The following is a 22506-nucleotide window of genomic DNA, read 5'->3' on the forward strand; positions in this document are numbered from 1 at the left end:
CAGAAGATAATATCCTATGATAACACCCAGAGAGGACACTCCGGGTCAAACATAGGTGATATTAATATGAAAAACAGAGCTGAACAAAATAATAATAAGAAAAGGTCCAAGACTTGGATACCGTTTTCTCAGTTAAAACAGAAATATGACCAGCTGAAAATTGAGTATGACAAGATGAGAGGGGAACGTGATAAATTATTACAGCAGTTGAAGGGGGTACAAGAAGTACATTCTCCAGATCTGTCTTTGAATGCAAATGACACTTCTCTAGCAGTGGGGGTGAATTAGCTCTAAACTGTAAACGTGTAAATAGTGTTTTGTTTTAACTTCAAACAACGTTTAAGGACCTTGCTAATGAGTTTTTGTTGGAGAGTTTTGTCTTTCAGGTACGTCTGGAAATGCTGGTTTGCATGTGAATAGCAGAAGCACAGTCTGAAATTGCTGTCTAGTGGGGGAGAATTATGGGAGAAATGCTGAATAGACAATATATCACTATACATGGAATTATAAAGCATTCATGGACTCTCGAAATTCATCAAGCAATGGACCTTTTTTTCTTTTTTCTTCAACGCCCTAATTTTAAATTTTTCTCCCTTTTCCTGATATATTTTGCTTTTCATTTTTTTATTTTCTTTATGTTTTATTTCTTGAACGTTATCTTAAAACCAAAGAGAAGCATTTAAACCTAAAATGATTTTCATAACATCAGTACATATTACACAATGCATATTGATCAATATATTTGATATCTAAGGTGAGATGCTGCACAATGGCTTGGCATAGCATAAATTATAGCATGTTGGGTGGTTTTCCTAAATTTATAAGAGGGGTGAGTGAAATTCATCACTCTAGTCATGATTTGAAACTTTGTTGATTCAGTTGTTTATAATATGCTAAAGGCTATGACATATATGGATGAAAAAGACCTTTCTACCTTTCATGGTGAAGATACTGGCAAGAATTTCCACTGCCGCTTTGTCTGGATAGAAGATCTGATAAACACTGATGACTCTATCTGAACCATCGTGTGGGGGTATATCTATATGTATATGTTGGTATACCATTCAGGTGTAATTGTGGACTGAATGATCCAAGTAACTGCTTTATTGAAGGCAATGAGGGGTCAGCCTACAGCAAATTACAAAAAAAGCAAATTGTGGCTGGCAATCAACAAAGATGGACTCATGAATGTCAAGTGCAAGGAAATAGTTTTACTGCCATATCCAAACCTTTTTTGACCTTGAAAGTGAGTGCTGGTACATTGATGGTTTTTCTTACTATAAAGATGAAAGTAGAGTGTTTGCGTAAAAGTATCTTTAAAAATGAAAAGCTTGAGCCTGGAGATGAGAAAATCCTGGACTTATGTGGATTGGAGTTCCCAGAGCATACCAAGTTTACGTTCAGTGAGATGGTGAGAGATGTGATGAAGTCAGACCGAAGAATGGACTGTGACATCAGCTCGTCTTTGCGCAATATTCAAGATCTTGATGTGATATAATAAGGCCTAACAGCTATATGGGCCACTGACGTTTACCAAATCCTTTTCCAGTCATGGTCTAAAAGTTATATTATCTATTAACTGTTATCTATTAACTGGGGATATTTTAGAGGCTGGTGAAGAGAGATGTAACCAGTTTCAACTTCATATTTTATATGAGCCATTGTAAAGCATCCAGTACCTTAAATCGAAATGATATTTTTTTGTTGTTTGATTTATGGGTCAATTCTAGTAGTTAGAACCGACCCAAGTGGGGGTATATGTTGTAATATGTTGTAATGTTCACCGATTTATGTGGGACATTGTTGTGTGTATGTACACATGCAGTCAATATTAACCAGGCCAGAATTGAGTTGACGATGGTCTATTTGTCCAAACCAACTCAATTTTAATATAACAGCTGAAAACCCTTTGATGTGTTAGTCTCATGCAAGTCTACCTAGGGGTGTGAGGTATGGGCTGTTAACCTAATTGAACATTTCAAAGGGTACATTGTTTAAAGGACCATAGAAGAAGTATTTATTGATGGTAATTAGACTTGAGGGGGTAACAATAAGATCAAAGAGTATTATGGGTTGACCTAGCAAAAACTCCCTCTTAGTGGACTAGTATTTCATAGAGGACATTCAAGCTGGCATTTAGTTTTGAGGGAGGCTTGTCTGTGTATGCACAGAGACCTAAGAACATGGGACTTTGAATTATATTTCCTCTGTCGGATTTCTTTGTCATCTGTTGACTTTGGACTTTGTTCTGTGTTGGAAGTCAATAAAGTGCATCTCTCTGGAAGAATTGGGTTGCTGCGGAAGAGTACTTACATCATCATTATAATAATACCTAAATATTAATTATCATACCCACTCTACATCATATCACCCACAATATTATACCCGATCACTACAATGGGGTTGTCCATCTCCACCCCATCTCCCCAGTTGGGGGACCCGGGATAAAGCAATGTAGTCTTCTATTGTAGTTTAGTAAGATCGCCTAGGGAGATTGTATAAAGTTGAATAGAAATCTTTGAATTCCTGCGTGATCTGAGTGGGCAAGACACTTTTTTGCCCCAAGGGCGCAATGATTTGGGGTATGTACGTGTTTAGTCTGTGGTGTTTAACTGCATTAGCCAATAGTTTCCCACATTTATTACCAGATTCGTAGGTAAGCTTCTGTCAGAATTGTAATGCCGCTTTAGCTTTGTAGTGTAGTAAGTCCACTGTTTGCCTTCTGAGAGATAACAGTTCTGTTTCCAATGAGGCTACGGGTGAGCTTTCATGTTTTGTTTCTACTTCGCATATCTTCTGGAGTTGTAGCAATTGTCGTTCTCACTCTTGTTTGATGCGTGCCCTGTGTTTAATTAGAACCCCTCTTATCATGGTTTTATGGGCTTCCCATAGTATGTGTCAGACTTTACTTACCAGACCGGTGAGTCCGCTTGGGCAGAGGGTGGTCTCTCGTACGTATCCTACTCGTGGCCCCTGGTAGAATGGACAGGATGCACGGGAGTATGGAATGGTAAGAGAGCCTGATGAGGGATCCAGGTGCTGGGTGGAAGAGGATCTTCAAGCAGCAGATGGAGAGCTGGAACACAGGCAAACAGGTGCTGTGCAGGAGCAAGCAGGCAGGTCAGGACACAGTCAGAGTTCGGCAACAGTCAGGTAGCATGGTACAAAGGGAGCAGGCAGAAGAAGGGTCAAACAAGCCAAGGTCAGGTACGGGCAGCAATCAGCGGAGTATCAGAGGCAAGCCGGGTTGTCAGGAGATCTGGAACAGAGGAACACAGGAACAGGTAGTGGGAACTAAGGAACCGGAAGCTGTTGATCAGGCAGCACTGAGCAGAGTGCATGGCAAACCTAAATAGGTCGGTTGACGCCAAACGGCGCATGCACGTGCACGCCGACGCTCACAGGCGCGCGCACACCCGCACGAGCCCGCACGCCAGTACACAGACCAAAGCCTGCAGGGACATGCACAGCAGCATGCATGGGAACGCGTGCGCCAACGTGCACCGGCGCGCACCAGGGCGACCAGCACCGCAACCAGCAAGGTGAGCTCTCTAACAGTGTGCCGGGTTCGCAGTCAGCATTGTCATTCGTTTGGAAGTAATATTTTAACTCATTAGAGACGTCAGTCAGAACTGCCGGTGTCTGTAGTAGGCTTCCGTTCAGTCTCCAGAACCTGGATCTGGGTATTGAGGTTGGTGAAAGAGTGTAGCGCATGGTGATAAGTAATATCACTTGGTCAGATCATGCACCTATCACAGGGTCATGTACTGCCTCCAGCTGACCGTGCGGAACTAAGAAATAATCAGTTCTCGAATATACTTTGTGAGGGGGTGAAAAGAAGGTGTAATCCTTCTCTCCAGAATGGTGTAGTCTCCAAACATCTATCAGTTGGGTGTCGTGTAGTTCCCGGGTAATGCGTTTATGAACACTCGTTCGGACTGATGAAAGACCAGATTAGGTGTCCACAGAGGGGGCCAGGGGTATATTAGGATCCCCCTATGATCAGCTGACCCTCTTTGAAGTCCATAAGTAAGTTCAGTGTACGGTGTAGAAAGGCGTCCTGCTGGCTATTCGGTGCATAGTTGGTGGCCAGAGTCACCTGTGTGTCTCCTATCTCCTAATAAACACATAGTGGCCTTCAGTGTCCACTAGGGTCTCCTTGCATGTCAAGGGTACCATACTCTAGAGGAGTATGGTCACTCCTTTGGATTTAGCTGCTATATTGGTGGCGTGGTAAGACAAGGGGAAGTATCGATTTCTAAGGCATGGAGGATTACCCGTTCTGAAGTGTGTTTCCTGTATAAACGCCACATCAGCATGGGCTCTCTTAAGATCGTTCAATAGCATACGGCGTTTCTCCGGTATGTTTATATCTATAGAAGAGAGAGAAGCTAGAAATAGAAAAGCAGGATCAGATTAGGAAGGGTGAGAATAGACAGTGTATACTGTCTGTTCTATTAATAAAGCAAGCAAAAAAGCTTTTGCAATGAAGCACTCTCTGGTTGTAGCCGGAGAAGGTGCCCCGGCCTAATGGGGGAAGAGGTTAGATGCCACCGGGGGAGTCTTCCCGGCCTCGTCTAGACCCTCCAGCTTGAAACATAGATTCAACATTTACTCTGTAAAAGAAGAGTACTAAACAGAAAAAGTGCAACTCCATTGTCTTATAAAGACTGTGCAAACAATTAACTTCAAACCGCTCTGTGAGCGTCAATTTAAGAGGCGGTGCTGACCTTGTCCCCAGCAGCATCTTACTACCCCTTGTGTGCCGATATTTCTTTCAGATGCCCCTGCATAGTAGTAATAAATGCCCACCGAAATTCAGCCTAATATAAGGAATGCCCGCGGGTCTCCATTATGGGTAATGTATCCCCTGGTGATGGGAGTCCCCCTTCAAAATCTTGTGTGTCTGACCCATTTCTGCCACCAGGATCGTGCTGAACCCTTCGACCCTATGTGGGGAGAGGCTGTAGAGTGGTGATCCATGCACCATAGCTGGGTGGGCTCCCCCCATCCCCTGCACCTCGAGCGAGGCGCTGAGTGGGGGATAGTGGGATTCCCCAACTCTCACTAACACACCTTAAGGATGTATCTTGCCCGCCCTCCACATGTTCGGCTCCACCGACTATCTTATTTCAATTGACAGCATTCTATCCATCTGGACCACGAAGGCGGAAGCCCAAGGACGCGTGCACATGGGTCTGAGTGTACAAAATGCCGCTTGTTCCCTCTCTTCGCTGAAATGGAATGGGGTGGGAAAAAATTAAGGCCTTAAAGCCTTTTTTGTGTATAACTAAAAGTGCTCAATGCTCTATTCCCCCCAGGTGTCCAGACCCCATGTACATATACCATCAAAATAGTGCTGCTCTAGATTTACAGTAGCCTGTAGGAGAGAAAATACAGTGGTTAATCGTGTCTCTAGTTTTGAAGAAAAAAAAGGGGGGGATTTCGCAGGGGGATCTCAAACTAACAGTTGCACTAGAGAGCAGTGGATATTAGTTAGTGCTATAGTTAGTGCTATAGCCGCAAGATATTTAGTCACCAAAACCTCTCCGGTGTAGCGCTATGAGCCCATATGTCTCCAAAGGGTGTGGGGTTCATGGGCTCCTTTTCTTCCATTGTGGATGGTCCGTTAGTGCTCATGTGGTGACCCGAACCTTAGCCCATGAGATCAGAGAGCAGCATTCTTCTTCCCGCTTGAGGGGGAAGGGCCCACCTTCTTACTGTCCTCCATCTTCTGACCAAGGGGGTCGTATGGTCTGGCGGTTTCCGAGGGACACCAATCCAGGCATTAAATGTGATTGTGTCCAACCTCCCTGGGCACCTACCCTCCCCCATATCAAGTGAATTTTGAGGCTGCCTCAGTCAGCTGGGATGCCAAATAAGGAGGCTGGGCAGTGTAAATGTTCTATCTCGGGGTGGCATTAAAAGAAAAAAAAAACTGGGGGGCAGGGTAAAAAGTAAGAACAAAAACAGTTTTAACAAAAAGGGGGATACGTGGGGAGGAAAGAGCAAGGGGGCACCTCAGGAGGCGCGGGGAAGTAACGTTATTGTGTGTATGGTAGCTCATCAGCTTCAGTTAGGCTTCTCTGGAGGGGACGCAGGACCTGCGTCAGCCCCTCTGTGGTCTGGGCGAGTGGGCCATCCTCTGACCTGACATCTCGGGGCGGGGAGTGAAGCACTGGGTCATCTGAAGCCAGTCGGGTACTTTGATGGGATCCGTCTCCATAAAGGCGAACAGTGCAGGGAGCTTTGTAGGGATGGGGCAGGGTGAAGGATTGTTGAGCTTTCCGGAATGTCACTGATATGGGGAAACCCCATCTGTAAGTAATGCCAGACTGCCGTGCCGCTTCCAACACTGGTTTCAACATTGGAAAGAAGAGACTGAACATTTACCTATCTTGCTGCTGAATGCTGTTCTGTTTCAGAGAATTGGTCCTTCGAAGTCTGCTGGTAAACCAACAATTCCCAGAGTGTCGAAGTTTGTGGTCCCCAACAACTCTCAATAGTTCCTCCTGCTGACTTCCATGTCACTACAGGAGAGCAAAATGATGTAGTGGGCAACAGGAAGAATCCCTGAGAGCTACAGGAGAGCAAAGAGATTAACTGTCTGTTTTCAAGCAGAATTTGAGACATAGAGTAGGTTTGAAAGACACTGGTGTCAAAAAAGGTAGAGATGCAGCTTCTTATTTCCAGGTATTTTTTGCTAAAATGTTTTTATGGTGTGACAGGATTTTTTGAAAGTAGATATTATGAATAAAGACTTTTTAGTCTGAAATATTTAAGCATATTTTTGTGAATTTATCCATAATGCAACTGAGATGGCCAACTCTGTGGATTCCAAATAATTTACAACTGGGAGTGGCAACACCGCTGTGGCAGGGGAAACATTTTGCTCTGTGCTCATTCTACAGTATCTTAAGTTTTTTTTCTTTTTTTTTTTTTACTACTTTAAGTAAATATGTAATACTTAATGTGGGGGTTTAGATTTACCACCCTGACCCTGAACAAGCATATAGTCAGTCAAGTCTAAAACATGTGAACGCTCATCTTGCATGCTTGTTACAGATCTGTGACTCAGTAGGTAGTAAAGCCAGAATTAAAATGGCCATTCAGGAGTCTAGTCTAAACATCTATAGCAACAACCTTAATTCTGATCCCATCGGTCATCTTTAATGCACATCTATAAGTACAGTCCCTGGAATTCATAAAGAGGGGTGCAGACCTCCTTTGGAAGTTTGTCTTGCATGACAAGACTTTGAGTCAAATAGATTCACATACCTGCTGGAAACATGTATGTGAATTTGTCACAAATATATGCTAGACATTGCTGAATACAGCAATAGTGACATATTGGGAAAGTATCGCAAATAAGAACTTTATTAACCTGTTGCACGCATCATAATTAGCTATGGAATTGTCGCACATCTTTTATTAATTTGGTAAGAGTTCTGTGTACAGCTATAATGCCAGAATTATGTTGCAAATCGCTCCCAGTGTTTCTTCATACTTCTATGTTGTGTTACTTTTTTGTTGTGACACCTTAAATAACGTTATGAAAAATCCAAGCAGTACTGGCTGTCTGTTTCTTTCTTTGCTTCTGTCCTATCCCCTCTTCCTTCTTTTTTGTCTAACATTTGTTTGTTTGCTCTTAGGTACCTTGTTGGCCAGCGCCTTGTAAATTATGAAAGGAAGTCAAGCAAATCCACCACTCCTTCAGCACATCCTTTTCAAATAGTGCAGGACTAGAAATGAAAATGAAAGACCAAGGTTCATTTACCTCCAGAGACTTCTACATTGCTTTGTCTTTTTTCATGACATTTACTAATTTCATTGTCATATAGCATACTTTTCTAAAGACAGTTCCCATGTACAGTCTGCTACTTTTTTTCATCTTTGACAGTGATCAAAACCTTCATCTTCTCACCTTTTTTGATTTGGTTATTGTGACCTTTTTTTGTCTTTGTACAAATATTAGCCAGATGAAGAAATTTGGAGGGGTATCCCATTAAGCAGATCTTAATTATAAATCTGAAACAACACTGTCTATTAATTTATTAAATGTAGTTGTCATTTTATTGTGCAGTTTACTGTCTTCTCACTGCAGTGTTTCTTATGTGAAAGATTCTTAACTACCCAGTCTTAAAGTGTATATAAACCCAAAAACAAAAATTGAATGTATTGCAGCTTACCAGTCCTCAGGTGAGATGTTTGTATTAGTTTACTCTTTTTAGGCTCCCCCTTTTCTCTCATCTGGTAATCCTTTGGCAAACAAAGTGAGGGGAATTTACTAAGACTGGACCAGACAGTATCTGGAGCAGTGGTGCATGGCAACTAATCAGCTTCTAAATGTCATTTTTTAAAGCTTAACTGAACAAGATGAAGCTGGAAGCTTCTTGTTGCTATTGACAGTTGCTCTAGATTATATCTGCTCTAGTTTTTGTAAATCCCCCCCACTGGAGCGAGGCATGATTTCCACCTGGAAACATGGACAAAACATGTATGCCTTTGTTCATCTCCATAAGATTGGGTTGATGTGATTAGTAGTTTAGAAAAGAAAAACAAACGTGTTTTACTGTCTATTCTGCTAAAGAAACTGACAAGGACAGTGCCAGGGAAATTTACTTAAACTGGAGCAGACATAATCTAAAACAGCTATGCCTTTAGCTTTAGTCTGACTCCATTAGTGACTTATCCCTTTCTGAGGCCTTTATGCCTGGCATGAATGTAGCAGAGACAATCATTGCAGGCAATCCTCATTAGATTGGTGAACTTACCAAACACTTGGTATCCACAAATATCTTTATTTCATGCAGAAGGGTTGAGGCAAACCATATAATGAGGTAGATGCTGATATTGCAATGTTTCAAGTAGAAAATTACATCATACAAAAAGGGAGAAATTAAAGAAAATTACATATAATTAATTACCACAGGGTGGCAACACAACCATAAACAACTAGTCAAACAGCATCTTAATATACACAGATGCAATTGCATTGCTCCAATAACTGCCAAAGGCAGCACACTCCTTTGTCTGGTATAGCACTGTATTATTTTAGCATGGAGACAGTTCTATAAATGCAAATAAACAGCAGTGTAATTTGAAGTAGCTGTCTTGAAAATCTGAAAGACAAAAGGGAAAACATGCATATAATGCAAAAACTTTAAAGATGAATTCCAAGTATGTATTCAGAAACTGCAAAGCATACGCTGAACGATGCCAATGCTGAGTGGCTGACACTCTGTGTTCAGAATGCATCAGGCCAGCTGCTTAGCACAGGACCTGGAAGCAAGTGGAGATCACTGGTGTAGCAGTGTCTACTTTACTGATTTCCAGAAACATCGGCCAGGTATGAGGTATACATAATTACATTGGTTCAAGCTAGACCAATGCATCTATGATAAAAATATACCATATCTGGAATGTATCTTTAAGGCAGTGTTCTATAGAACACTGTAGTATTGCAACATGTAGTATAAGCTCAATGTCCTGGCCAGGGGAGCAAAGTTCAGTCTGCAAAAGGCAAGAGAAAAACAAATTTAGTGATGGGTGCAGTGAAAGTCTTAACAGTACCCTGTCGTACAACCCTTACCTCTACCTTGCATATCTTGCCATCATCACTAGGAATACTCTTAATGATGAGTCCCATGGTCAATTCTCTCAGTTTGCTGATGGTTGAGGTCTTCAACATATAAAATGGGTTTGAGACAATGCCATTTTCTGCATCTTTGCAAAAGGTTAACATATTCCTTCCTCCATTGATTTCAGAAGCAGGCCTCTACATGCTTCCACTGACTTTGGTACAGATTCCCTGCTGTAAAATTTTCCAAGTGAAAAAGGAACAGTCCCAAGCTTTTGGGTAAGAAGGACTCTGGAACACAAGGGATCTTGAATTGATTATAGCAGATGTTTTTGCAAGGATGGTACAAGATGTAGTTCAAGTTTTGTGAGTAAGCCTTGTGGAATTCAAGTCCATTACCATAGAGTCCAGTAATCTACGTATAATGCATATTATTCTCTTCCACGTATCACCCATATGGAAAAAATGCTGCAGTTCTCAGCAGACACTGGTAAAATTAGTTCCACACTCAGTTCAGGGCTAAGTTCACCTTTTCTTTTTTTTATTTAACCTTCTCTATGTACCAATATGCAATTAATGTACCTCTGTTGCAGAAATGGAAACGCTGTCTATGTTCTGGAGCAGGCTGTCAGGGCTGGGCTCAGCCCTTCCTTCTCAAAGCTGGCCGCTCAGCTGTCGGCTAATTGCCAGCTCCTATCTCTCCACAGTGACTCACCTGTTGATGATATCCTGCTCGTCAGTCCTGCCTACTTAAGCCGTCCAGTCCAGATGATCTCTGCCTTCGCCTTGGTCACATCTCTAGAGACGCTCTCCTATGTTCCTGTTAAAGACTTGCTTGGCTGACATTAATTCTGGCTCCAGATCCTGCCTGCTGTTCTACTACGCTCATTTCTGGCTCCCTGATGTTTTGGCTTGTCTGACTATCCATTCCGGTTCCTGAACTCTGACTACGTTTGACTATGTTTATTCTATTTACCTTTTTATTATTATTATTAAACAAGTGTGATTTAACTGTATTTCTGTCTCAGTCTGATTCATGGTTTCTGACACTAGGCGAAGGCCATGAATTCAGAAGATGCAGTGAATCCACTTGTTGGTAATATTTTTTCCAGATTGAATAAGCAGGATCACCACATGGATCAGTTTGCCATGGTGTTACAAATGCTCCTGAGTCGCACGGCTCACCTGGAATCCCCCACTGTGGCTGTTCCTGTACAACCTGTGTTGCAGACCATCCCTGCTCCCTCTCCAGTCTCTGTGCAGGCACCCACCTCGAGTATTACCTCTAGCGATTTGGGGCTGATCCAGTCCAATGCAGAGGGTTTCTCAACCAGGTTTTGTGATATCTTTGCTTTCTGAGAGAGACTTGGCCTGGGCAAACCCTCTATGGGAGACGCAAAAACCTGTTGTCTTGAGTTACCCTGAGTTTTTATTTAAAAGGGTATTTGGCGTTCCCGCATGCTCTGCTTCTGCTGCCAAGTGCCTCATGTCCATCAGGTCACGGGAACTGAGCACTGAGCTGGAGAGGTTGATCACGTTTACCATCCTCATTAACTCCAGACTCAGAGAAAGACTCCCTTTAAAAGAGCGCTTGCGGAAGCATCCTGTACATTTGTCCTCGAACTTTACAATCCCACCCTTGCCTCCCTCACCTCCCATGCCTCCTGGTACAGAGTCAGTCTGTGAAGATGAACCCATGCACTTGGGCTTCACACGTCTCTCTGCGGATGAGAGAACCCTTAGGAGGAGGGAGAGATTGTGCCTTTATTGTGGCCAGGCAGGTCACTTTTTGAAGTCTTGTCCTACCCGTCCAGGGAATGCCCGAACCTTGAGGTCCTATCATGGACAGACCTTAGGTGGCGTTGTTTCATCCCCAGTTATCCAGAAGGATAAGCCCCTGGTTTCGGTTACCCTTTCTTGGGCTGAGTCATCCGTCGAGATACAGGCTCTAATCGACTCTGGGGCTGCAGGCCTGTTCATTGATGCTGCCTTTGTATCGAAGCACTTGATTTCACTGCATCTGCATGACACTCCATTTGTCATTGAGGCTCTTGACGGAGGACATCTACAGTCTGCCCATGTGACACGGTTCCATTGTTCATGGCCGTAGGGGCTCTTCACCGTGAGATAATCCAATTCCAAGTTATTTCCTCACCTAAGTTTACGCTTGTTATTCGTTATCCCTGGTTACAGAGGCACAACCCCTCTTTTGATTGGCTCAGTGCTGAGGTTCTCTCCTGTTCGCCACAATGTAGTAAGACATGCTATCAGAAGGTAGCCAAGGTCCTGTGCACCTCTTCATTCTCCTCTCTGCCGGAGAAGTACCGCGTTTTTAGCGATGTCTTTGACAAAGGGCAAGCTTGTAGTTTGCCTTCACACCGGTCGTATGATTGCACAATTGACCTTCAGCCTGGTGCCATACCCCCTCGTGGCCGGGTATACCCTTTGTCAGTCATGGAGGATAAGGCCATTGAGGAGTATGTTGCAGACACACTTTCTCGAGATTTCATCCGCAAATCCTCGTCTCCTGCTGGTGCTGGTTTCTTCTTTGTGACGAAGAAGAGTGGTGAACTGAGACCTTGTATTGATTATAGGGGTCTCAATCGTTTCACGATTAAGAATGCCTACCCGATTCCATTGATTACGGAGTTATTTGACCGCCTCAAGGGAGCAACGGTTTTCACAAAGCTTGATTTGCGAGGGGCATACAATCTCGTGAGGATTAAGGAGGGAGACGAGTGAAAAACTGCGTTTAATACCAGAACAGGCCATTATGAGTACCTTGTAATGCCTTTTGGCCTTTTGTAACGCACCGGCAGTTTTCCAGGAATTTATTAACAATGTCCTCCTATTTGTTGCAATTATGTGTGGTGGTTTATCTCGACGATATCCTCATATTTTCCAAGTCCCTGGAGAGCCACCACACAGATGTCTGTTGTGTGCTTCAGAAACTAAGAGAGAACAATCTCTATTGTAAATGGGAGAAGTGCGAATTCCATCGTGAACAGGTTAAATTCCTGGGTTATGTCATTTCCACTGCTGGTTTTTCCATAGACCCAGAGAAACTTTCAGCAGTCCTACAGTGGCCCGATCTGTGGGTTTACGTCCTCTTTGTAACTTCTCGTCTCTGGTCAAGCCCCTAACTGATATGACAAGAAAGGACGGGGTAACCCACAGAGTTGGTCTCCGGAGTCCATTAAAGCCTTTGAGAGTCTCAAGGCTATCCTTGTTTCTGCTCCTGTGTTGGCACATCCTGATCCTACGTTACCTGTTATCCTTGAGGTTGATGCTTCTGAGACTGGAGTTGGCGCCCTTCTGTCTCAACGTCCTACCTCTTAGAGCACTATGCATCCTTGTGGCTACTTTTCCAAGAAATTGTCACCTGCGGAGTGCAATTACGAGATTGGTGGCATAGAGCTGTTAGCGATCATTTTAGCCCTGAAAGAATGGAGACTTCTCCTCGAAGGTACCACTGTGCCGTTTCTCATTCTTCCTGACCATAAGAATCTCACATTCTTGTCTGAGGCTAAACGCCTCTCTCCCAGAAGGGCGCGATGGGCTCTTTTCTTCTCTAGTTTGAATGACATTGTCTCATTCTTACCCGGTACTAAGAATGTAAAGGCTGATGCTTTGTCATGACAGTTTTTCTCCACTTCCAAGATGGAGTCGGTTCCGGTTCATGTGATTCCTCCTGATCGTATTCTGGCTACGGTTCGCACCAGTCTCACTTCTCCTTTGGGTGACAAAATTCTTGCTGCTCAGGTCCATGCTCCTCCTGAGAAACCTTGGGACCGCTGCTTTTCCCATAGAGTCTTCATACTGCCGTGCTCCAGACTTACTATTCTACCCAAGGCTGCTGGCCACCCTGGGAAGAATCAACTCTTTTGGGCCATTTCCCAACAATTCTGGTGGCCTAGTCTACGTGCTGATGTAACCGCCTTCATAGCTGCCTGTTCCATGTGTGCTCAGAGTAAGACTCCACGACACCTTCCAGTGGGTCTCCTACAACCCATACCCAATGGAGAGAGGCCCTGGACCCACCTGTCTATGGATTTTATTGTGGAGTTACCCAACTCCCAGGGCAACACAGTTATCCTTATGGTGGTTGACCGGTTCTCGAAAATGTCCCATTGTATTCCACTTAAGAAGTTGCCCACTTCTTAGGAACTGGCTTCCATTTTTGCTTGGGATATCTTTATATGGGCTACCCAAGGTGATTCTTGGACAGGGGTAGTCAGTTTGTGTCCCGGTTCTGGCGAGATTTTGTGCACAGTTGGGAATTCAGCTTGCTTTCTCCTCTGCGTATCACCAGCAGTCTAATGGGGCCAGTCAGTCCTTGGAGCAATTCCTACGTTGCTATTTTTCTGACCATCATAACTGGTCAGACCTCTTACCATGGGTGGAGTTTGCTCACAGTAGTGCCTTGAATTCTGCTTCCTGATTGTCCCCGTTTATGGCGAACTATGGTTTCCAGCCATCCATGTTGCCTGACTCATTTGTTCCGCAGAGTATTCCTGCGTTAGAGAAGCATCTCCGTGGTCTTCGTTCCACTTGGGCACAAGTCCAGAAGGCTTTGCGACAGGCTAATGATAGGTACAAACTCCATGCTGACTGCAGACACCTGCCTGCGCCTTTCTACCAGGTTGGGGACAGGGTCTGGCTGCCATCTCGCAACCTCAGACTTCGTGTTCCCTCTCTGAAATTCGCACCCCGGCTTATTGGGCCTTTCCGTATTCTTTGCAGGATTAACCCAGTGGCTTACGCATTAGACCTTCCTTCTAATATGCGTATTTCGAATGTATTTCATGTCTCCTTATTAAAACCTTTGGTCTGCAACCGCTTTACCAGCTTGGTGCCTCGTCCTCACCCTGTATAGGTTGAGAACTATGAGGAGTATGAAGTACAGTCCATTGTTGACTCCCATAGGTTCCATGGGCGCATACAGTACCTGGTGCATTGGAAAGGGTACGTTCCTGAGGAACGCTCTCGGGGTCTCATTCTCGGACGTACATGCCCCTGTCGTCCTCTGTAATTTCCATAGACATTTCCCCTCTAGCCTGGTGGTCCTCCGAGGGGGAGGGGTCATTGAGGAGGGAGTACTGTCAGAGCTGGGCTCAGCCCTTCCTTCTCAAAGCTGGCCGCTCAGCTGTCAGCTAATTGCCAGCTCCTATCTCTCCACAGTGACTCACCTGTTGATGATATCCTGCTCGTCAGTCCTGCCTACTTAAGCCGTCCAGTCCAGATGATCTCTGCCTTCACCTTGGTCACATCTCTAGAGACGCTCTCCTGTATTCCTGTTTTAAGACTTGCTTGGCTGACATTCCTTCTGGCTCGAGGTCCTGCTTGCTGTTCTACGCTCATCTCTGGCTCCCTGACATTTTGGCTTGTCTGACTATCTGTTCCGGTTCCTGAACTCTGGCTATGTTTTGAATACGTTTACACTGTTTACCTTTTCTTTATTATTATTATTAAACAAGTGTGATTTAACTGTACTTCTGTCTCAGTGTGATTCATGGTTTCTGACACAGGCATCAACTCAGCCTCTGCTTCCTTCTATAGAAAACTCCTTCATGACTTCCTGGTATCTGTCCTGCAGGACTCCAGAGCTGTTAGTAGAGTGAGAAAGTTCCACAGCAGTTGATGTAATTGAACCGCTCCCTGATGCCCTCCTCCCCCAGGAGATTGCTCCCGCCCACCTCTCCACTATCTTAGTTCAGCCCTATGCTGCAGTACTTTCTAAAACCCACAGCACTAGTACAGCACTGCTCCCATAATATATGTCCCGCCCACTTCTCTAATGCAGTCACTGTCAGTGAGCACCATTCTCCCTCAATACATAAGCCAGGGCTCTCCTTTGCTGATAGATCGTTTTGTACTTCTCCTTCTGCACAGATTGTTCATTTGGCAGAGTGTGCACACTGGAGCAGGTGAAGGAGCTGAGCAACACATAACAGCCTATGTGGAGCAGAGCTGTGGTATTGAAAACAGGAGAAGTGTATCAATGGATGTATGTAAAGCTCACCATACACTATACAATCTGCTTTAGACTATCATCAGCTATGTCCTCTTATTATATAGTTTTGGTAAATTGTGCAATCAGACTGGCCACCTTTATATACCAGAAATGATCTAGTTTTCTTGGGGGAGGGGGAAACAGCAACAGAGAGAGAGATGCCATGATCACTTTTCCCTGGATTTAGGTATTCCACATTATAATTTTTGCTGCAATGACGCAGGCATTTAGCTCGTATGTAAAAAATCTGTGTTGCGCTAAAAATAAAAAAATAGTAATAATATTGATCAACAAAACAGTGAGTCCAGGAGTCACCAACATGACATAAATAAGTGAACAGGTATCTTGACCGTTGAATCACCAACTGAATCCTCCACCTTGTGATTAAACCATCACTAATTAAGGATGTGCTCTTACCAGACAGCGTTGACCACCTATTACTGGAGGTCAAAAAAATCTCTTGTATTTCAGAGAAATCCACATGGTCACTCCATGGTCACTCCAGACAGCCAGTGGGCAAATCAACAAATCCTCTTGTTCCAACCGTAGCACCAAATGGCATACCCCAATAAGAGATAAAATGCCAAAATAGTGTAAAATCTTTTACAACAGGACTTTATTAAAAGTAATGTACTTACATGCCAACAGATTAAAAATGGTGTGTCTAATAAGACACAGTGACATTTGTGTGCTTTCCTCTGAATGCTATGACAGGAAACGACACCTCAGCCTGACCGGTTTCGTCACTACAAGGACTTCTTCCTCGGTGTGGGCATCTTACCCCGTCATTGCTAATAAATACTTTTTGTATTTGTCCGAGCCTCGTTCCCATCCTCTGCCTTGTGCGGTTCATCGCATTTGACCAAGCCTTGATCTGAACGAGGCTTGAATGCTTCTAGATTCACCCTGAGTCACATAAAGTCACATGACCTGAAATTCCAGAAGGACAAAGCTCACGGCTCCAATCTGGGAAATAAAGCCTGTGGTGGTGGTGACATAAAGTCCTAATTTCCACAGCAAAGATGAAGATGAGATTGGGCTCAGATTATATGTATAATGAAAGCCTTACATAATTCAGCACTTAATATGCCAATATATACAGTATCTCACAATAGTGAGTACACCCCTCACATTTTTTAATTTTTTTTATTATATCTTTTCATGCACTGAAGAAATTACACTTTGCTACAATGTAAAGTGAAAATGTCCAAATTGGGCCCAATTAGCCATTTTCCCTCCCCGGTGTCATGTGACTCATTAGTGTTACAAGGTCTCAGGTGTGAATGAGGAGCAGGTGTGTTAAATTTGGTGTTATCGCTCTCTCTCTCATGCTGGCCACTGGAAGTTCAACATGGAACCTCATGGCAAAGAACTCTCTGAGGATCTGAAAAAAAGAATTGTTGCTCTACATAAAGGTGGCCTAGGCTATAAGAAGATTGCCAAGACTCTGAAACAGAGCTTCAGCACGGTGGCCAAGACCATACAGCAGTTTAACAGGACAGGTTCCGCTCAGAACAGGCATCACCATGGTCGACCAAAGAAGTTGAGCGCACATGCTCAGCGTCATATCCAGAGGTTGTCTTTGGGAAATAGACCTATGAGTGCTCCTAAGTGTGTCTTGCCTACAGTCTGGGGCTGCATGGGTGCTTCCAGCACTGGGGAGCTACAGCTCTTTGAGGGAACCATAAATGCCAACATGTAGTGTGACATACTGAAGCAGAGCATGATCCCCTCCCTTCGAGACTGGGCCGTAGGGCAGTATTCCAACATAACCCCAAACACACCTCCAAGACGACCACTGCCTTGCTAAAAAAGCTAAGGGTAAAGGTGATGGACTGCCAAGCTTGTCTCCAGATCTAAACCCTATTCAGCATCTGCGGGGCATCCTCAAACGGAAGGTGGAGGAGCGCAAAGTCTCCAACATCCACCAGCTCCGTCATGGAGGAGTGGAAGAGGACTCCAGTGGCAACCTGCAAAGCTCTGGTGAACGCCATGCCCAAGAGGGTTAAGGCAGTGCTGGAAAATAATGAAGGCCACACAAAATATTGACACTTTGTGCCCAATTTGGACATTTTCACTTAGGGGTGTACTCACTTTTGTTGCCAGCGATTTAGACATTAATGGCTGTGTGTTGAGTTATTTTGAGGGGACAGCAAATTTACACTGTTATACAAGCTGTACACACACTACTTTACATTGTAGCAAAGTGTCATTTCTTCAGTGTTGTCACATAGAAATATATAATAAATATTTACAAAAATGGGAGGGGTGTACATATAGATGCTAAAATATTAATAAAAAGGTAAGTATGAAAATATGTATCAAATATTTTATGAATTATCCAAAAAGCAATTTACATCCCAGTTCACATTTAACCCATTTGGAAGAAAATTCTATTGTTTTTTTTTCTTCTTGCATTGGTTAAGGCCACAAACCTGACAACGTCCACATTTATAGAGAGGGCAGACCAGTCCAAAATTAGTAATAGACATCTGAACAGCTTTTCTCTGATCACCTCCTTTTCCACGCAACATTTAAGCATTTAATGTATTATGCACAAAAATCGGCATATTTTACAAAATGACTGAGTTCTTGGCCCGGTTTTGCTGTCTAAGCCTCAGGTTGTTTATAGAGGTGTTCCGTCCTTAAAGGATAAAATAGCACATAACATTTTGGATCCCCCTTCTAGATCTCTTCTCTTGCACAATCTCATTGGGTACTATAAATGTGGTTGATGTTTGTGGCCTTAACCAATGCAAAAAAGAAAAAAATGAAAGAACTTTCTTCTAAGGCCACTTCAAAAAAATATTTTGTGGAATATTTTTTTTAATTTCTTTCTTTTTCTTTTTTTTTTTAAACAAGGATAAAAAAACTTAAATGAACAATCTTTCCATAGCTTAACATTTCATTCCTGTGTATATACAGCACAAAATACAATAAATCAATACATGAAGCTAAAAAACACTAAGTAGGAGGGGGAGGAAAAAAAAACACAAGAAAACAAAACAGAACAGGAGATTAAATGGGGAAATTTTCCCCTCTAAAATCCACCTCCAGTGCTGTTATTTTATGCCCGATCCTGGGACAACACTGTACCAAGATCTGGCCGGTATGTGGCTACTACCTTCTAGTATTTCAACTTCAACCATTATTTGTAGTTCATTTTCATTCCTCTCCTTGCTTCCCCCTCCCAAAAAAAAAGAAAGAAAACCCCAAGTTCCCATTTTCATCTCTTCCTCACCCCCCCCCACCCCCTCTCTAAGTTGTATCAATTCTCTTTTTTCCTTCCTCTGAAGAAATATAGCAATTCCATGGTGTCCAGATTTCCAAATATATTTCTCTTTTTTTCCTGGCTGTCCATACTAGGTCTTCCATCCTGTTCACCTCCTCCACTTTCCTAAGCCACATACTCACAGTAGGTGGTTGTGTCTGTTTCCACCTAAGGGGTATGCATGCCTTGGCTGCATTCACTAAATGACACAGGATGGAATTCCTATATCTTTTCCTCGGGATCTCTGACAGATGCAGAAGAAATAACGAAATAACGCTGGGTCTTCGCGTATCTCTACTTCACTAAATTTTTGAATGATCTCCCGTACTTCCTTCCAGAATTTCTCAACTCTCGGGCAGGACCAAAACACATGTAACAGGGTTCCCTGTTCCCTCTGACATCTCCAGCATTCACTTGATGTGTTCGGGAGACACTTTTGAAGTATTTCTGGGGTTCTATACCATTGTGAGATAATTTTAAAATTTGTTTCCTGTAACTTTGTACATGTCGCTGTTTTAAATATGGATTGTATCATATTTGTTTTCTGATCCTCCAAAAAGGTCCTCCCCAGATCTATTTCCCATTTTCGAAAGAAGGGCAACTGAAAGTTCTCCGGTGGTTTAGACAGTAACGCATACATTTTAGATATTGCATGCGTGATTGGCTCTTTTTCCATACGACATTTCTAAAATGGCGTAAAACTAGGGTCCAAAAGACCTGGTAGTATCTCAGTATTTAAAAAGTGTCTTAATTGCGCCGCTTCCCAGAAATCTAACTGAAAAGGGCAGTTTCTGTCCATCAATTCCTGCAATGTTGGCCATTTACCTGATCTCATAAAGTGCGAAGCCTGATATAATCCTCGTTTAATCAGTACCTCAAAAGGTCCTTTCTGTGTACCTGGTATGAATTGCGGGTTACGTAATATAGGTACCAAAGGTGAGTTCTGTGTAGATATCCTATCCTTGGATAAGAGGTTATAACATACCTGTAGTGTAGGTCCTATTGTTGGGTGCAACTTAGTATCAGATGCGAGATTTCTATAGCACCAAGGTGCTCTATGTAATAACTCCCTACACTGTGCTTGCTCTAGACTAGGCCAGATTTTCAGATCTCCATGTCGACACCAATCCAACAGTCGGCCTAGATGTACTGCCTGATAATATTTATACATATCAGGTACCGCCAACCCCACATATTTTTTGGTAGTGACAATAATGTCCTCCTAATCCTTGGCTATCTATGCGCCCAGATAAATTTTGTAAATAGTGTTTGGATATTTCTGAAGAATTTCCTCGGTATTGAAATTGGATTTGCCTGAAGAAGGTATAAAAATTTTGGTAAGATAGTCATTTTAATTATATTACTTCTTCCGAACCAGGAATGTATTCCCTTATGCCAGCACTCCAGTAGTCCATGTACTTTACTTAGTACTGACAAAAAATTTAGTTCATATATTTTAGTGGGATCTACTGCAATGCAGGTCCCTAAATACTTCAGACACTGGTCCGCCCATTTAAATTTGTAATTTAATTTTATTGACTTCATCATTTCCTTCGGGACTGCTACCATCAAAGCCTCTGACTTGGAAAGATTTATTTTAAAGCAAGATAATGTACTATACAGCTCCATTTCCTTAAAAAAATTTGGGAGTGAAATAACAGTATTGGACATTGAAAAAAGCATATCATCTGCATATGCTGCTACTTTATATTGAATTCCTCCTATACCTACTCCCCAGATGTCCCTATTAAGCCGTATCCTACACAAGAAGGGTTCAAGGGTCAGCGCAAACAGTAAAGGGGACAACGGACATCCCTGTCTTGTCCCATTCATTATTGCAAAGGGTGGGGAGACTACTCCGTTTACCTTCACTTGGGCTGTAGGCCCTTTATACATGCTTGCGATCCATCTGATCATTTTCCCTCCTAATTTTATATGTTGAAGGTCCGCAAACATAAACTCCCACCCCACCCGGTCAAAAGCCTTCTCTGCGTCTGTTCCAAGGAACACACAGGGAGTCCCGATCGATTTGGCTATATGCATCAAGTTCAAGGCTTTAATGGTATTGTCTCTTGCTTCGCTTGTTGGTACAAATCCCACTTGATCTTGATGGATCAAAGAAGGGAGTTGCTGTTGTAACCTCATGGCTATTATCTCACTAAATATTTTCAAATCGGCATTCAATAAAGATATTGGCCTATAGCTTCCACATTGCTTTGGGTCCTTCCCCTCTTTTGGTATCACCGATATCATAGCTTTCACTGTCTCTGAATGGAACGCGGCTGTATCCCCTAGTTCATTAAACATTTTAACCATATAAGGCCCCAGTTCCGGCATAAGTGACTTATAATATAATAATACTGTACGGAAAGACCATCCGGTCTTGGTGCCTTCCCGGTTTTTGCTAGCCTTATTGCAGTCTGTACTTCTTCTAATGTGATCGGCGATTCCAGCTCCTCCTGCACAATAGTTGTCAAACTCGGCATTCCACTTGATGTTAAATACTCTTCCATCTCTGCCTGGTCTGGGACCTTCAGGTTCAAATTGTAAAGTGAGGAGCAGAAATCGCCGAACACATCCGCAATCTGTCCGGGTAACTGTACTTCCTCTCCATCCCCTTTCCTAATTGAGGGTATAAACGTTCTTGAGTGTATTTCACGCAGTGCTCTCGCCAGTTGTTTACTGCATTTATTGCCCGACTCGTAACTGTATTTACGTCCTATCTGTAATGCCATTTTTGCTCTATACTGTAGTAAATCTGTCACTTGTCTGCATGCATTAAATAGCTCTCGTTCTCTTTCTATGGTCTGGGCATGTTTATGTCGTGCCTCTAAATGTTGGATTTTTGATAGAAGCTTTGTTAATTTAACTTCCCTCTCCTTCTTGATCCTTGCTCCATGTTTAATCAATACTCCCCGTATTACCGCTTTTTTGTGTTTCCCATATTAATCACTTTAGCCCCGGACCATTATGCTGCATAAGGACCAGAGGACTTTTTCCAATTTGGTACTGCGTCGCTTTAACTGCTAATTGCGCGGTCATGCAATGCTGTACCCAAACGAAATTTGCGTCCTTTTCTTCCCACAAATAGAGCTTTCTTTTGATGGTATTTGATCACCTCTGCCGTTTTTATTTTTTGCGCTATTAACGGAAAAAGACAGAAAATTTTGAAAAAAAATGATATTTTCTACTTTTTGTTATAAAAAAAAATCCAATAAACTCAATTTTAGTCATACATTTAGGCCAAAATGTATTCGGCCACATGTCTTTGGTAAAAAAAAATGTCAATAAGCGTATATTTATTGGTTTGCGCAAAAGTTATAGCGTCTACAAACTAGGGTACATTTTCTGGAATTTACACAGCTTTTAGTTTATGACTGCCTATGTCATTTCTTGAGGTGCTAAAATGGCAGGGCAGTACAAAACCCCCCCAAATGACCCCATTTTGGAAAGTAGACACCCCAAGGAAATTGCTGAGAGGCATGTTGAGCCCATTGAATATTTATTTTTTTGTCCCAAGTCATTGAAAAAAGACAAAAAAAAAAAAAAAAATTACAAAAAGTTGTCACTAAATGATATATTGCTCACACAGGCCATGGGCATAAGTGGAATTGCACCCCAAAATACATTCAGCTGCTTTTC

At 42.9% G+C, this 22506-nt stretch overlaps 1 protein-coding gene across 3 annotated transcripts in view; it reads left to right on the top strand.

Annotated features, from left to right (window-relative positions):
* The window catches only part of MARCHF6 (membrane associated ring-CH-type finger 6), a 1314422-nt gene extending 1299350 nt beyond the window's left edge, over positions 1–15072 (top strand). For all 3 annotated transcript variants that reach the window (XM_073630743.1, XM_073630744.1, XM_073630745.1), the window contains one exon: positions 7653–15072. In XM_073630743.1, the coding sequence (XP_073486844.1) occupies positions 7653–7746 (94 nt within the window). In that variant the 3' untranslated portion in view covers positions 7747–15072. The remainder of the gene's footprint in view (positions 1–7652) is intronic.
* Positions 15073–22506: the final 7434 nt, after the last annotated feature.

The sequence above is a fragment of the Aquarana catesbeiana genome, linkage group LG05 (assembly GCF_042186555.1).
Source record: "Aquarana catesbeiana isolate 2022-GZ linkage group LG05, ASM4218655v1, whole genome shotgun sequence".
Lineage (NCBI taxonomy): Eukaryota > Metazoa > Chordata > Amphibia > Anura > Ranidae > Aquarana > Aquarana catesbeiana.